This window comes from Gouania willdenowi, chromosome 6, assembly GCF_900634775.1.
Source record: "Gouania willdenowi chromosome 6, fGouWil2.1, whole genome shotgun sequence".
Taxonomy (NCBI): Eukaryota; Metazoa; Chordata; class Actinopteri; order Blenniiformes; family Gobiesocidae; genus Gouania; species Gouania willdenowi.
Window position 1 is genome coordinate 15,973,158 of NC_041049.1, and position 17,145 is coordinate 15,990,302.

Below are 17,145 nucleotides of genomic sequence, written 5' to 3' on the forward strand. Positions count from 1 at the left end.
CCGGCCTGCAGGAGAAAGTAAAAATGACAGAGAAACATGAATCATTGTGCAACATGCAACACTTTCTTAATTAATGCTGGGAATGTCCCGATACTTTTTCACTTCCGATACAATACCGATATTATGGCCTTGAGTATTGGCCGACACCGATATCAATCCGATGTGATAACAGCATAAATCATACATACTTTTATTACTTATTTTGTAGTGTGGAATGTTAGAAAAGGCTTGATTATACCAAAAACAAACCCATTTATTATAAACCAGTGGATTACATATAATTAACCTTTAAGAGTAAGAATAGAATACAAGATATTTACAAAAATAAATCCAAAAAACAGTATATATTGTATCGGAGATTTTTGATCCAGTCCGATAAAATCTGATATTCGTTTTCTGGCTGATATCGGACCGATATCAATATCGGATCGGGACACCCATAATTAATGTAATTGATTCATTCCTAAATAACCACTTCTGAAACATTTAATAGTAAATCATCATGTGCCTTTTTTACTAGCCACTAACTACTTTTGACTCATCGAAACAATTATGTGAGATTTTATATCTGTTTTTTTTTTTTGGTTTTTTTTAAACATCAAAATCTAAACACTAAATCTGCTCCATCTTTAACAAAATCTATTGCTAATTTGCCCAAACTGCTAAAATATACATTTGTCACAATGTTTAAGTGGAATTAAATATTTAATGATGGTTAATTTATTACTTAAAAAAAGTAACATATCAAGTTCAGCAATATTGGTACTGACTGCTCCATCTTAGGGCTGGGCAATATGGACCAAAACTCATATCTCAATATTTTTCTCAAAATAGCGATATATAAATAGCAATACATTTATTTTCAAAATATTATCTGACCAGAAAGACATTCTGGGTAAATAGGCTGATGAAAAAATGCCACACAGGCACATTTATTAACAAGCAGCTGCACAATATGTGCCACTTTTGGCTTTTTCTCCTAAGGGACAGCACGTGTGAGTGGAGTTCTGTAGTATGGCTTGTTTAGGGGAAGGTTAGTGTTAGAACGCACTCAGAAATCCATCAAACTGTGCTTTATATGGTGTTGTGAGAGGTAGTGAAAGCAGCGACTCCTGAACAAGTCTTTTAAAAATAAATAAGCTATAAAATCAATCATAAATCAATATAGGTGATAGTGTAATTTTCTATGTTGCCAAAATAGAAAACTCGATTTTCCTTCAATTGTGATATATTTCCCAGCCCTACTACATGTGTCATCTGTATTTATCTTTATGAGTTTGAAGCCTAACAAGGAAATCAGATGTTAGGCCACACCCCTTGGTGCTTAGTGTTGCTGTTAGAAAAGCCCTTCCATGAGGGCTACCCTGGTGCCCATGGGCACCGTGTTGATGACCCCTGCTCTACAACAAGCTTTTAGCTTTTTTTTTTTTTACAGTCTAACACAAGTAATGTCATAATAGCACAAATCTCTTTAAAAGTGGAGGTTTCTGTTGCTGTAGGGCCATTTTTAGATGACGTGTGGGTTGTAAAAGGTTGAATATAATGCGTTCTTACAAGTGACTGTTCTCGCCTTGTTTTTATCTGTGCTGCTTTTCAGATTCAGTTACGTGTGTGTGTGTGTGCGTGTATGTGCTGCTGCTGCTGCTTGCTGCTATCACTTTGCTGCACGCTCTCTCTGCTTCCTGCCTGGGCTGACCCTATTTAATTGCACACCCTTCAAAAAGGCGTGACCATGCTGCTTCCCAGCATGCACAGCTCGGCCACAGAAATCACTTTTCTGCAAATATGCGCATGACCTAAAATGTCGCTGCCTCGCCCTTAGGGCTGTCAGGTAAGCTGTCACACTGACTGACTGTTTTACATATGCAGCAGATGTGGATTTGGACTTTTCCTACCAGAGGAGAGCAAAGGGAGACTTCTAGAATATATTTTAAGATGACTTAAAGACATTTATGTTTCTTATTTTTTTCTTCTCTAACTCAAACTACACACATGAACCAGGCATTAAAGAAGAACAGGTGCTTTAGTTTAGTGGTATTTACAGCAGGAGGAAACCAGTCAGTTTAACAATGAAGTCAACTTTTATTTTTTATCTATATACCAATATATATATATATATAGATTTTTTTGCACTATCAATATGCTCGCGCTATTGTTTTTTTTTTTTTCAAAACCTTCTGCTTCTTCACTAGGTAGGTCTTCACAGAAATGTTGTTACTTTTTGTTAAAGGAACCAATATATTGTTTACTGGAATATTGCACTATAATGGTGTCACTGGTAAGAAAGACCCTATTTTTTGTTTACAGAAAGCACTATTATAGATGCTTAGTTGTTTACATTGGTATGTTGACACTGATTTACAGAAATGTTGCACTAAAATAGTGTCACTGTTCATAAGACACTTTTTCAATTTATTGTCTTTCCGAGATTTAAAATGAAAATTTTATTTTTTCACTTAATCTTTTTTTTCTTGTTATGTCATAGATTATCGTAGATTGATTTCTGACCAATATATCAGTAATCGAAGTATCGTCATATCGTGAGATTATTGATATCGTGAGCTTTGTATTGCGTATTGTGAGGTTCCCACCCCTAATATATATGTACAGTATATGATTATTACACTCAGCGATTAAAAAAGAATAACATAATCGAGAAAATAAACATTATTTATATTATACATATGTTTTATTTGCTAAATTAAACCAACTTTCGCGATCTAGGATATCTACAAAGAATAAAGCTTGGCTCACATGATAAAAAAAAAAAAACATACTTTAATAATATTTTAATTCATACTTTGCACCTTTTTATTTATTTGCATTTAAATAATTTATTATTTGTTTTGTGCAAAAGTGAACATACGTGATTTTAGTGTTTGAATGATTTTATTTATGTTTAAAGAATATAGTTTACATTGTTGTGTGCAAAAAAATAAATCATTTTTTTGTTGACAAATAATCGTGATTTTAATTAAGACTAAAATTACAATTTTTTCTATAATCAAGCTGCTTAACATACTCCACTCTATAATGTACAGAATTCAACTTTTAGATCTTAACTGTTAAACTACCAGACCCAAGATAAACAAGCAGTGTTTCTATAAATAGATACATGATTCATAACCCTCACACGTATATTCACCCACATAGTGAATATTCATGATCCTTACGTTTGGCATCGCTGGAGTGCCACCAGTTGTGCTGTCACATTAGCATATTAATGACATAAATGCTGTATAATTAACACGTGAAAGTGGATTATATGTGAATCATTGTGGGATCAGTGGGTTAGAAGAAAGGGTCGGGCTAATTAGGTTAAAAGGAACATTGAAAAAAAATTGACTGTGAATTTAATCAGCCTTGTGATTTAATGTTACATGCTTGTATGAGGCGAGATCTGTCTACAATGCATTTAGATTTTTTAATTGTTTTGTTTTCTGTTTTTTTACATTTTTTCTTTGTCTTGGTGCAATTTTAACCGAAGCCAAATCTGTTTCCAGGCAGAACATAGGAGGGTGTTGGGGTTTATAAGGAGCTTAAACAGAGTGAACACCAAGCTGAATAGTTTGACAGGCATTAAAGTGGCGAGGTGTACCACATATAAGCATAATCTGCACCACTAGGCTTTCCAGGGATTTCGCACTACTCAGCAAAAATGCACTTGTAAACAGATAGACGGCAGCATAGGGCTAATGGGTTTAGGTAAAGGCCCATCACTGTAGAGGTTGAATTTCAACCTCAGACCCAAGTGTCACATGTGTCACAGTCCCCGATGTTTGTTAAATGATTATATATTCAAAGTGCACTTTTGTTTGGTCTGATGTCTGTATTTATTTTCGATTTTTCCCATATGTGTAAACCTTTAGTGTTGTGAACAATGGGTGGAAATTGAAGTGGAATTTATTTAAAAAATAAAGAAAAATACCATACAACTATTGTTATTATTTTATTAGTATCTAAATATGGTCTGTTATGTAAAATGTAGCTAATTATTGTGTCCTATTGTCAGAAGTGTGATAAAATGCCATCTACAGCATAAAATAAATATAAATATAGTATTTTATTTGATAATAGTACTGTTAGTTTGTTATGAATTTGTCCCAAAAAATCACCTATAAAGGAACTAGGAACATTTCCCAATTATTTTTGAATTCATTGTTAAATCTTTCCGAGTTTGGGAACCACTGTTTTATAACATGTAAATCAGGATGTCATTCTTATATTAAAAACCATACGAATGATGTCATGCTGTGCAGAATTGTGTTTGGTTTTTCAAGTTGGTCCTCCATGTGTTAGTATTATGGGAAAGGAGACCTGAGCGCTGCAGCTGCACTGGTGTAAAAACCTGAAGCGCTGGGCTGGTTTTCACATTTTGTGGTTATGGCTCGAGCCCATTGTACAAGACGGGAAAATGACTGCTTAGAGCCACAAGTTATACAGTGAAGGATCCTGGGACATCTGCTAACTGTTTTGCCCCCCCCCCCCCCCCAAAAAAAAAAAAAATGCGGGGCAGATTTATTATTTGTTGAGAATGTTCTAACACAGTTTAGATCTGGTTTTTAGGTTGTATCCAAAACCTCAAGGAGCTGCAAAAATACGCACTTGAGGCTTTTGATTAAATATCACTTGTCTGTGCACAGTAGGGATGTAACGATTCACTCAACTCCCGATACGATTCGATTCACGATGCTGGGTTCACGATACGATTCTCTCGCGATTTATTTTACAAAATGGGACTGTAGACAAATTTTTTTTTTGGGAAAAAAACTAGAAAATACGGTATTGTTTTCCTTTTATTTTTCATTGTCAAAAGAATTCCTTGATAAACTATTCAAAACAATGCAATTTCACTAAAAATAAATCTTGAATGAAATAAATAAAGGAATAATACAAATGAAAATGAAGCCTATTAATTTCAATCTGGTTCTATAATAAACAATGCAAAACTGCATAATAGTTTTTTCTTTTTAAAAGTGCAACTGAAAATGTATTTTGTGCCTTAACAATTGGACTTTAAAAAAAACAAACCGTGATTGCACTGATTTACGTCATATTTGTTTAGACCAGCAGAGGGCGCTGGTAACACAGTGGTCGGTTGGCATGCAGATATCTTGCAGTGAAGAAGAGAAGCTATGCTAGCAGACAGAGCTAATAGAAAAAACGTGACATTTACAGATATTCAAGTAATATTACAGATATTCTTTCGGTGCTAAAGGGGTAATTAATCATTTATTAACATATTTAAGAGTAGAAGGCAGCCAGAAAGAAAGTATTAGCAGACTCCGCCCGCCACCTACACTTGTGGATAGTGCCCTCTGCTGGTTAAAAAAAGTACTGCGATATCGATATCAACCGTGATACCTATGAATCGAGTTTTAACTGCCTTACGATTAATCGTTACATCCCTAGTGCACAGCTATCGAATATTAAAAAAAGTGGTTTATTTTTTGGATTTTAAGCTTTATACTCGTACTTTACCTTCAGTTAATAACGCTGTTTTTGAATTTGGATTAAATTCACCTTTTTTATGAATGTCTGTGCCTAAAATTAGTATAATTAGGGCTGAACGATTTTGGAAAATAATCTAAATGCGATTTTTTTTTTCCTCAATATTGCGATTGCGATTTAATATGCGATTATTTTTTTAAGAGCCGATTGTCATGTATTTTTCAATGAACACAAGCAATAAACAATTCCAGATTCATTTAAACTTTAACTAGACAAATGCATATTTTAAAACAAAGATTACAACAATAAAACAAACAAATCTGTGGCTTTACCTCTTCAACATATTTAACTAACTTCACGTTTCATGAAACATGTAAACATGTGTACTGCACTTCTTCAACTCTCTCTGAACTTGACAGGACAGACTATAAATATATAAAATAAACGGTTATAAAAAAGTAATGACACACATGCTAAAGTGCAGGAAAAGTAAGGAGAACTAATATCTGCTTTAACCAATTGGACGTTTTTTAGGTAAAGCAAACAAATCAAACAAACTTAAAATAAATTATTACAAAAAAATAAATAAAAATTGTAGCCTTTGCGATTAGAAAATTGTGTTTTATGATATCGCGATTATACTGCAAATGCAATTAATTGTTCAACCATAGTTTCAGGGCGCTATTTTGTCATGCTATCTTGTTAATATAACATTTAGTCAAAAAGTGCAGCATCCTCGGACTGACCCAGTGTCACATAGAATTAGACTGAGTTTGTTTTTGGGTGTCAGGAAGGATCACAGTTTGCCTTTTGGGCTTTGAAAGGCTGTTTAATGCAGGTCATCAAGTAATGGGTTTAGTAAACAGACACTGTGTGAGTCAGTCTAATCATGGTACCACCAGCAGCTCTGTTTTTGTTTACGCCTTCTGCAATGGGAAATTCACGCACCACTGGAACTAGTTTGCGTATGGTGAGTAGAGTTTCCCCACATCCTATATTCTCAGCAAATTGTATGAAAGACGCATTAAATTCACTTAGCGTGAGCGTGTTTTTTGTGTTTCTCAAGCATCATTTGGCAGTTTTCCAACCCAGGCAGTTGACAGACACCTAGTCAGTGCCAAACTGATGACAGGCAGCTAGAAAGACAGATGGACTGACAGGAGCTGGCTCATACATGACATGCAGGAAGCTTTCCACTTCACAGCAGAATAATAAAAAAAATTAAAAAACAGGGACTTTAAAATGAATAATTCAGGCTAATGCAGCTGGGAAAGAAAGTTGGATAATTCATGGGAACTATTTTCTTTTTTTTTTTTTTGAGTGGGTATTTGCCAGTTGCATGTGTGAGGGATCTTTGGAATGCATTACAAAAAGTCTGACTTTTGTGTGTGTTTTGTGAAAGAGTGCATGCGATCTTTTGAAGAAATTACCAAGTCAGATGTGTGCTTGACACAAATCTCTTTGTGAAGACGGCGTCTGCAGTGCAGCTTGAGGAATAACGGAGAACTCGGTAAAGTCGCAAGATGAAACGCGAGAGACACAGACGAAGGAGCACACATTCACTGACGGAACGGAGTGTTGGTATTCATCTGATGACTTGATCTCAATGTCAACCTAAAACAACGTTTGTTAGACGAATTCTCGCTGAGGTGGTTGAGTTTACCTTCACTTTAGTTCACTATAACCTGCATGCTTAAAGGTAGTGACATCTGAATAAAATGAAACTTAAATAAACCACATCATTTAAGCCTTTTCACATTTTTATCAAAGATATTCTTTTTTTTTTCTTGTTTTGTTTGGGAATAGAATGGTACACAAAGATAATATCCAATACACATATTGCCCATCCTTTTTATTTTTTAACAGTAAAATTAATATACAAGGCCCTGAAACAAGGACAAACAACAAGAACAGTGTCTCTGGCAATAGTAATAATAATAATAATCAAATACCACATGGTAAATACTAACAAAAGGGGAAAAAAAGTAAATATAATAATGTATATACAGTACATACACCCAAATGCATAATAATAATAATAATGCGTTGGATTTGATATAGTGCTGTTTCATTTAAACTGATGTACATTATTCTTTCACTCCACACACGGTGGTGGTAAGCTACTATTAAAGCCACAGAAGCGAGGCCGACATAGTGTGCCCTCCGACCACCATCAACACTCACTCACACACTACATTCATACTAAGCAATGTGGGTAAAGTGACTTGACCAAGGACACAATGACAATGACTTTGATAGAGTGGGATTCGATTCGGTTATTGGACGACCCACTCTACCACTGAGCCACGGTGCATATACCTGTACTTACACACATACATAAGAAAATTATGTAGATAAATACATTTGAAAGAAATGAACCCAAATTAGGTCTTAAATACAAGTGAGTAACTATGACTGGGTCAGTGTGTGTTTTGGTCATTGGATTTTCCGTTCAGAAAAGGAAATTGAAAAATCAAAAATGAGTGGTTATTTGATTTTTGTTTTCAAATAGAAAAACTGAAATTGACTTTTTCATCAGGGTCAAGAAGGGATAAACAAACATTTAAAAATTGGTTGATTTTTAATTCGAAAAAAAAAAAAAAAAAAGAAATACCAGAGGACAAAAGAGCACAAATATAAGTTTCTTTTTGGGCAGAATCTAATCACGTCTTGCTGAAAAGCCCCTTCCACTCCCACTTTGGTGCAGTATATTTGCAGGGATTTCATTCTCCAGATGACAAGTTTTATTTTGCCATTTCAAAAACCATTTCGGGGTACGGTTCCAAAGACATTTTAAACTGCAGGGTAAAATATAGAATTTATTCATATATTTTGGTGCAAGAGAAACAGCAGCATCCTCATATATGTGCTCTTATTTTGAAACAAAACAAAAACAAAAAACAACTTCCAGGCTCACCATAATGAAAAGCTGGCATTTTTTTAAAAAATTTTGTCCACTGGTGTTTCTGTTTTTTGGTTTTAGAAACAAAAATTTAAATCTACCAAGTTTTTTATGTTTGTTTATCCCTTCTTGACCCTGTTAAAGAAATGTGCCTTGAATTTATATTTTAGTTTTTTAATTTCAAAACAAAAATGAAATAACCAATCGATTTTTGTTTTTTGATTTGCTTTTATGATGTAAATGTAATGACCAAGTACACTGGGTTACATGAATGTGGTAAAAGGACAACACTGGCATTTGCGACGGTAACATGTATCAAATATATTCTTCACCAGATTTTGTCTCACAAACCCAGAAATGAGATTGAATCAAAGTTGTGGCAACATTATACGCTTTATAGACGTATAAAACTAAACTAAACTTTTTGTTTTGTTTTTCATTTAAACTGACCAAAAGCTGTTTTGAGTTTCCCCATGTGTAGTGTTCCTGTGAGGTCAACAGTTGATAAAACATGACCGCTGTGCCTTTATGGCAGGAACTGCCTTAGATTAAATATAACTCCTCTAACTCTGATGCTGTGTTGCGTTCAGGTGCTGTGGGAGCTTCAGAGATGAAATGCTCTCAAAATACACCAGCCGCCCGAGTGTCCCTGTTGCACTGTAAAAGGCTTTGGTTCCTCCTCTTGTGTGTGTGTGTGTGTGTGTGTGTGTGTGTGTGCGTCTGAATAGGGACCTGTGTGTGTGTCTGTCCTTACTTGCACACATTGCAGTTTAATTTGGCTGAATCACAGTTGATAACCTAGTGTTCACACCTTTGTGGTTAATGTCCGGTAACTGAAGTGTGGGTGCGTATATATTATTCATTCACACACACACACGACGATTACTCAGGCTTGATAAATATCCATGTGTCGGCTTTTGATTGGAGACAAGTTCTCTATTAAAGAGCTGTGAATGGTTGTTGCCCTCGCTGTTGAAGCAACATCAACAACAACATCGCTCTACGCTCCCCTCTTAAATGCTTCTCCTTCAGATGAGATAAGATTCTTGCTTTTATCGATTGAACAGTTAAGGAAGTTTTTCAATCCGTGCAGAGGAATATGTGGAGATACGACGAGCAAATCAATCAGCCCTCATGGCATGAACCCTGGCAGCTTATGTAAACATTACTACCTCTTTATCCATTGCCTCGACTCTATTCCTAACAAGTAGCTCCAATAGATTAGATACCATGAAAAACAAGAGCACTCAGAGGCCGCAAACATCCCCCAAGTATAGACGTACTGTATCCACGATACTTGCCAGATCATCTCAAAAATCAACATTGACATTTTGACATAGTTTGTTACACATATGTCAAATTCGAGGCCCGGGGGCCAAATGCGGCCCTTTGGAGCATCAAATTTGGCCTGCTCGAAAAAGTAAAAATGGAATAGAATGTAGAAAAATGAAAAATTACCAACTAATTCAGTTGTAAATATCTAAGCTAGGGCTGGGCGATATATCGTGATTCAAGATACAGGATATCGAGTTTTCTTTTTTGGGGATATAAAAAATTACAATATCGCCTATATCGATAAATGTATTTTTATAGTTTATGTTGTTTTAAAATACTTGTTTAAGGATTCGCTACTTTCTTTACTTCTCAGAACAGCATAAAAAGCAGATTTTATAGAGTTGCTGAGTGCGTTCTAACCTAAACCTTCCCCTAAACAAGCCACACTACAGAAGTCACTCACACGTGCTGTTCATACCAGATGCGTGACAAAATGTCTGTAAATCCAGATTACATACATAGTCAATGGATAGATGCGTCCCAGATGAGAAATCTTTCCAAATAATTTAAAATCCACAATATTTGCAGATCTCAGCTTTCCACTTCTTATATCATATGATGTCAGTTATTTTTAATATCAAACAGTTGAAATAACTTTTTTTTTCCAAAGTCTAGCACATTTTCCTCAAATTATTCCACAAAATTTCCCCAAATCAAGGACTTTTAAGTGAACATCCTGCAGGGACTGATATACTTCATTTATACATGGAAGTGCAAACCAGGGCACATTAATGTTAATCTGTGGCCCACTTAAGATCAAACTGGTCCGTATTTGGTCCCTGAACTAAAATGAGTTTGACACCCATGGTCTATTAGCACATTTCATTTAAATCCGTTGGGATGTTTTTGAGATATCCTGTTAAAAAAAACATCCACAATAACGGATGAACTGACAAACACTGGTGAAACCATCACCTCCCATTACCTACTTAGCTAATGATTAAGGAAGAGTTTGACGAAAAATAGCTTTAGGTGTTGACTTTATCATTAAGTTCCTAAAATCTTCATCCAATCAAGCATCTGGCTGATGTAAATAAGTCAGATCCTCAAAGGCTAGTGATGGCATCGCCAAGGAGACCAAGGCTTCTAATCGCTCTCATCCAAAGGGTTGTTTTAGTTTCTTATTTATTATTCAACCTCGTGAGTGCAGCTGTCAAACCGAATTACCCCTTTGGGATAAATAATGCTTCCGGAATATAAATCTGACTGGCAAAGTGACAAAGTAGTTTAAATCCGCCATCAGTCAACACGGCTTCAAGTACCTCCATCGTCTTATTGAACTCATCTTCTATCTCGCGTACTGGTGTGTTTTACAGTCACTTATTGTCATTGATGTAGCTCTGATCTCAATAATCTGCCTCTGAATAAGACCAAATGATTTGTGACCACTCCTCTGTGTTTACTCAAAAAGTTCCAAGATTGCCACGACCGCTGAGTCATGGTTTTACTTTGTGCCTGTGGACAAGTTCAGAATAACTACACAACCTTCGTGTGTTTTGTTTATGTAACTTTGTATATCGTGAACAAGCTTCTGTTTAATGTTGCCTACACAGAGAATTGATTTCACCTCCTCTATATATTTTTGGGATTTCTGTCAAACTGTGAATAACTCCAGTGGGCGTTCTGTGGTTCTTTTCTATTGCAGTGCTGGTCAGTTTCCGAGGGACCGTCCAGCATGGCCTCCCCTTGGAAATTGGAGACACGGTGCAGATCCTGGAGAAATGTGAAGGTATTAAAACTTTTTTTTTTTTTTTTTTTACTGCCAGCTTGCTGCTCTTTCTGAGAGAAACCAAAGAAATAAAGGGTAAATGGAAGTAATTTAAAGAAAATCAAATTACGCCAAGCTATTAGGAAAACGTCCGCTTTTCATTAAATCGACAGATTAACGTAATCCTCAGGTGTTGCGTTTACTTTTTACACTTATATTAAACCTGCCAGGAATAATTGTTTACCATACAAAGAGCAGCTGCAGGAAAAGACCCGTATTGATTCGCTGATTTGCAGAATTACCTCAGTGATGCAGCAGCTTGTTCTGTTCTGATGCCGACTCAAAATGTATTTTTCCTTGTTTATCTGCAAATTAAACTGACTGTCCTAATATTTTGCTGCTCAGTTTTGAGTCTGGTTTTCACCTCGACATAGATTTTCTTGAACTGTTTTTTCCCCCTTTTTCATGTTGAAGGTCTCTTTAAAGGTTTATGCTATTTTTCACCCATTTCTAAGAACCTCAACAACATAGTATTTGAGGTTTATTTTTCCAATCTCGCTTGTTTTCTCGAGTTTTAGCCCTCTGAAAAGTCACTTTCATGACCGCTCCTAAAAACAGGCTGTTTTTGGGCCTTCATGCATATGCATGAGTATGCTTGTCTGTAGATGCAGACTCCCATTGACTGAGGTTACCGGCTTTTTAGGGCCTCCGGCAGGCACAATTCAGACTCTACCCAGGAATGAAGGATATATTCGGACTCGGGGGGACACTTTTGGTAAATCGATGGGAGATACTTCCAGGCCCCGCCAGCCAGGACTCTACTCAGGAATGAGGCACCCTGCCCGGCTAAAGGGGCACCAGACATGCCTCTCGTCCCAGCAATGGAACCCACTTCCAGGGTCTCCAGCGGGCGTAATTAAGACTCAAAGGAAGAAAAAATGTCCGCTGATACCACTTTTTCACCAAAATGAGCAAATTGTGTGCTTTGGCTCTCGCGTGCGCAATTCAGACTCTACCTGGGAATGATGCACATATTCAGACTAGAGGCGACTAGGTCTTTTCATTGATACCTTGTTTGGCTCGATTCAAGCACTTTTGGAAAATCAATATACCGTAATTTCCGGACTATAAGCCACTTCTTTTTTCTCACGCTTTGAACCCTGCGGCTTAAACAATACATTGTGGAAATTGGCTAAATTGTGGATTTTTCACGATTTTATAAGCTTCATCGCCCCACAAAATTGAGCTCCATCACATTAGACCAGGTGGAACAATTAAATTGTTAGGCTGCGGCATTTGTGTGGATTTTTCTTAGAAAATTGCTAAATCATTGTAATGCGGCCAATAAAATTTTATAGCCCGGAAATTACGGTATTTGTCTGTTGTTCGATACAGCCCAAAACAGAGGAACTTTTGTGATGATGTTTTACCTGTGAGGTAGTTTGAGAAGTCGGAGCTCACATTCTTATGTAGGGTAGGAGGAGTGAGGCTTGTCAGAAGGAGGAGTTTCCACCTTATGAGTCATAAGGGTGGAAAAATCCCACTCGCTCGTTTGGTGCTGACTTTTTACAAAATGTGGAATAACAAGGGAGGGAGAAAACATGTATGTACAGTATATCACTGTAGCAAAAACATTATACAGTTCATTTTTCATAATACTGCCCTTCTAAGTTTTGCAGAGGGGCCTTGATCCTGCAGACATTTAAACTTAACTTAACATAAATGCTTACACACCACCATCTTATTTAACTTATGGACCTTAGGCAATTCCTGTGTGAGGATAGAAGTGCACGTATAAACACACACATATACATGGGCAACTAGACTGAGAGGCAGCCAGCTTGTCGTGTTGCAAGCCTGTGAGAAGGATGTGGTATTGTGCTAAAAGACTTAAAGGATGTAAACGACAGCACAGCCAGCAGAATGCTGCGCTGACAAAAGAGGACGTAAATCAAAATGCTGCCATCAGTGGGGAAGCAGAGAGACGTGTTGCTGACGGCAAAAATAAACAGCAGCTCAGCCTTATGTTTAAAACACTGGAGCTATTGCTGAGGGAAGGTGTCCTTACTGACATGTAGGAGCTCAGTTATAGTTTACATCATTTGAATGTTGAGACATTATCCGGTGTGTAGCTGCCAGCGGGCCTTGCATTTTCATTATACTCACCTCGTCTTTTTAGGTTCCTTTAACAAAGGTTTTGTCATTGCAAATTAGTTCTTAAAGTTAGCTGAACTTTTTTAGTTGCTAATTGTTTCAGTCGAAGCTGATTGTAATTTAATGACAATATATTTGTAACAGTTGACAAAATAATGCATTTTTTGTTGTTGTTTTGTTTTAGAAATATAACTAATTCATTTTTTTTTTTATCAATATGAAATGCACCACTAATTTTAGAATGACTCATCAGTTGTGCAAAGACTGACTCAATTGAGCCAAGCAGGAAATGTTAGCTAAAGCTGCTAAATCTTTTAGTTATTTAGTTTAGTTCTTTAAAGAGTTGTTTACAACTGTCATTATTTTCAACAACAATGCTATTGCCTACAAACCATTTGATGATCCACTAATAAACGCAGCTAGCCTAATAATGCTAATGCTGGATTCATGATAACTGTTGCTTCTTTTGTTAGCTTGATATTGTAGCCTCTGCCTACAGCTAGATTGATTCACACTGCATCCCTCTTTAGTGTTAAAACACACAAAAAACAAGTCTGAAATTTCACTTAACTGAACGTTAGCATTTAACGCAGCAATTACAATTAAATAACAATTTTTTTTTATCCTCAGAAATTAAATTACAAATACGTTCCCAGTTGCTAAAGTTCAACTACAATTAATCACTGAGCACATTACTGAGCCTGAAATAAATAAGCTAATAAAAGTTAACCTTCCTCTTGTGTTAGCTTTCCCTTAGCATCTCTTATGATAACGGGTCTAAATCAGCTGTAAAATACATTAAAAACAAATATCTAATTTCTTTTCTATTTATTGGTTAGCTTGTTAGACTTCCTAATCAATGAAAAAATAGGTTTTAATCATTTTGGTTTGGGCTTTTTTTTTGTCATTCTACCCCTAAATTAAAATTTTTGAACGGTAAAATGTGGGAAAGCTTCATATGAAACATTTTAATAATCGTTAACTACATATGTGTAGAATTGTACATAGAACTGTAACATGGTTCCCCAGTTTTGCGTTATATTTGACCATTTTTATAGAATTTTCAGGGCAATTACAATTACAAAAGTTAATTATCTAAACTCAATTAATTTCATTACTACTACAATGGCAACAGATTTTTAAAATGACAACTACGTCGTAATTGTAAGTAATTACCAATGACGCGATTACAATTATAATTGACCGTAACCCTGACAGAGACTATTGAACACAATCTCCAGATCAGAATTGTTGATAACTATTCTGATCATCTCTTCCAAAATGAAATCAGAGGGAATCCTACCTAAGTCATAGATGCACTGGGAAACCCCAGCAGTGATTAAAGCAACCTTATACATTGAGTCTTTAAAAAACACCCTAAAAATCAAAGGCTCTTATCTAGGGATGGACTTTGGATAACTCCAACAGTGAAATGGACTTGGTTTTGTTTCAGTTTGGAAAGGAGCTTCAGCTCAAAGCCTCAAATAAATGCAAATGTATTGTTTCTAGTGGTGTTGGGATTAGCAAAGACCAAAGCATTAAGCTTGTACAAATGTGGTTTGAGCCCAGATTGGAGAGTGTAATGATCTGTGAGATGTGTAACCATGTCAAAGCTGACTTTTCTTTTTTTTTTTTTGGCCCCAAAAAACGAGCTTTAGTACATTTAGTCTATCAGTGTCATTGATGTGCAGGCATTTCTTAACATAAATACTTACTGTAATTTCTGTTTTGGTTTTATCTCTGATTGTACAGTTTTATTAGAGCAGGGGAACAAAAAAAAAGAAAGAAACTTAGAGCAGGATTATGTCCCTCCAGGATCAAGTTTGGACACCACTGCAGAAGACTTTGATGAAGTGTGTATTATTTTTAACCTCTTTTTATTACTTTCTGCAGGATGGTACAGAGGATTTATCTTGAAGAATCCAAATGTCAAGGTGAGGAAAAAAAAAAATCAATATACCTTTCAATTGATTCTATGACATATTGGCTTTTCAGATTTGTCGCAACATCGCTACATGCTGAAATACTGTGTGCAAATATCACATTGCACAAAAAAAACCTCTCCTTTTGACTTTAAAAATGATTGATCTACAATAGTGATGTTTGTGCTAAAATCAAGCGAAACTTCCCCAGATTAGGACGCAGTCATGAAAAACATGCAAAAGAAAGCTAATGTTAATATCACACATTCTTTGATTTGTCCAATATCATTGATTTATGTGTGAAACGTAGCAAATCTTTACCTTTAGTGCATCCGCTAGTTAATGTGGCTCAAGTTTCAGGACAAAATTTCTACTTTTACTCTGCTCTCCGTTTGTTTTCTTTTCAGCACTTTGCAAACCACAAATACCCTGTTGGTGTTGTTGACCTATAGTATAGTAATACAGCTAAATTATTGTGTATGATCATGTTTTTTTTTTCACCAAAGCTAGAGGCTTTTATTGTACTGTTGACCTGTAAATGAGATGTAAGCTGAAAACAGCATGTCGTTAGTCTGTTTACACAGAAAAAAAAAATCTAAATTCAAATGACTGTCTTGTTTTTTTTTTTTATTTGAACTTGATACATCCAATTACACAAGAATTCATTTCCAAGCTGCACACTTCACATAAATAATAAACTGACTGAAATCCCATATTCTGCTTTAGTTGCGTGGCATAATTATTTGTTACATTATGCATTACATTTTAGGCCTGGTGTATTTTTAGGGTTGTATGTTTTCCGTTTGTACGTTTGTCCCTAGATGTCTCTCCAAGTCTGTGGAGATCAATTTGTTTCTTGCAGTCAGTGTGTACACGCACACAAACACACAAACAATAGACACAACCTGCATGTAAAATCCCTTTTTGTATATTCAAAAATCTAATAGTTTCTCTTTTTAAAATCTCTGAGGGTTGACCTTCTTTTGTGTGTCTTTAACCTACAAGCACACACAACCATGCAACTCCTACTGTACTATATACAGTACACACTGCACTCACCAAAGCACTTGACAAGAATGAAAAGGAATACAATGAATGCCAATGGAATAATATAAAAGCAAAATAATAAGTTGGCTTCCTGAGAATAACAAGCAACAAGTGAGTTGCAGCAGGAACTGAAAATGAAATATAGAAATAAATACAAGGCGTTTTTATAGTTTTGGTTGGTAATGAGTTGAAATTACCTTTGAAATGTTCTATTAATATTTTTTTTTAACCCTCGTATTATCCTTGTGGCCGATTTGACCCCATCCAATATTTATTATTCTAATTTTTCCTAAATAAAATAAATTAAAAAAAAAAAGAGAAAAAGACAAGACAAATTACTTTGCTCTCCATTTATTTTGTAGAACACTTAGTGCAACATTTTTCTGCTCATTAAATACAAACCACATTTACTTGAGGTGTCAATCTAATGCTTAAATAAAAATTTGAATCATATAAAAACAAATTAAAGGCAATATAAGGCATGACGCCTTCATCCTTTAAACAGGTAACTGTATGGGAAAAAAAATTAGGGCATGAGACCTTTTTTTTTTTTAAACATGGAGAGTGAATTAAAAAGTAGCCAACGCCCACGTCATCAAAAAAGGAAAATAAAGCAGATCTGAGTT

General features: G+C 35.6%; 1 protein-coding gene across 1 annotated transcript in view; it reads left to right on the forward strand.

Moving 5' to 3' along the window:
* dock4b (dedicator of cytokinesis 4b) overlaps positions 1–17,145 on the forward strand; it is a 212,757-nt gene that overhangs the window by 28,810 nt on the left and 166,802 nt on the right. Inside the window, 2 exon segments of the mRNA XM_028448884.1 lie at positions 11,334–11,417; positions 15,444–15,484. Of these exon segments, the coding sequence (XP_028304685.1) occupies positions 11,334–11,417; positions 15,444–15,484 (125 nt within the window).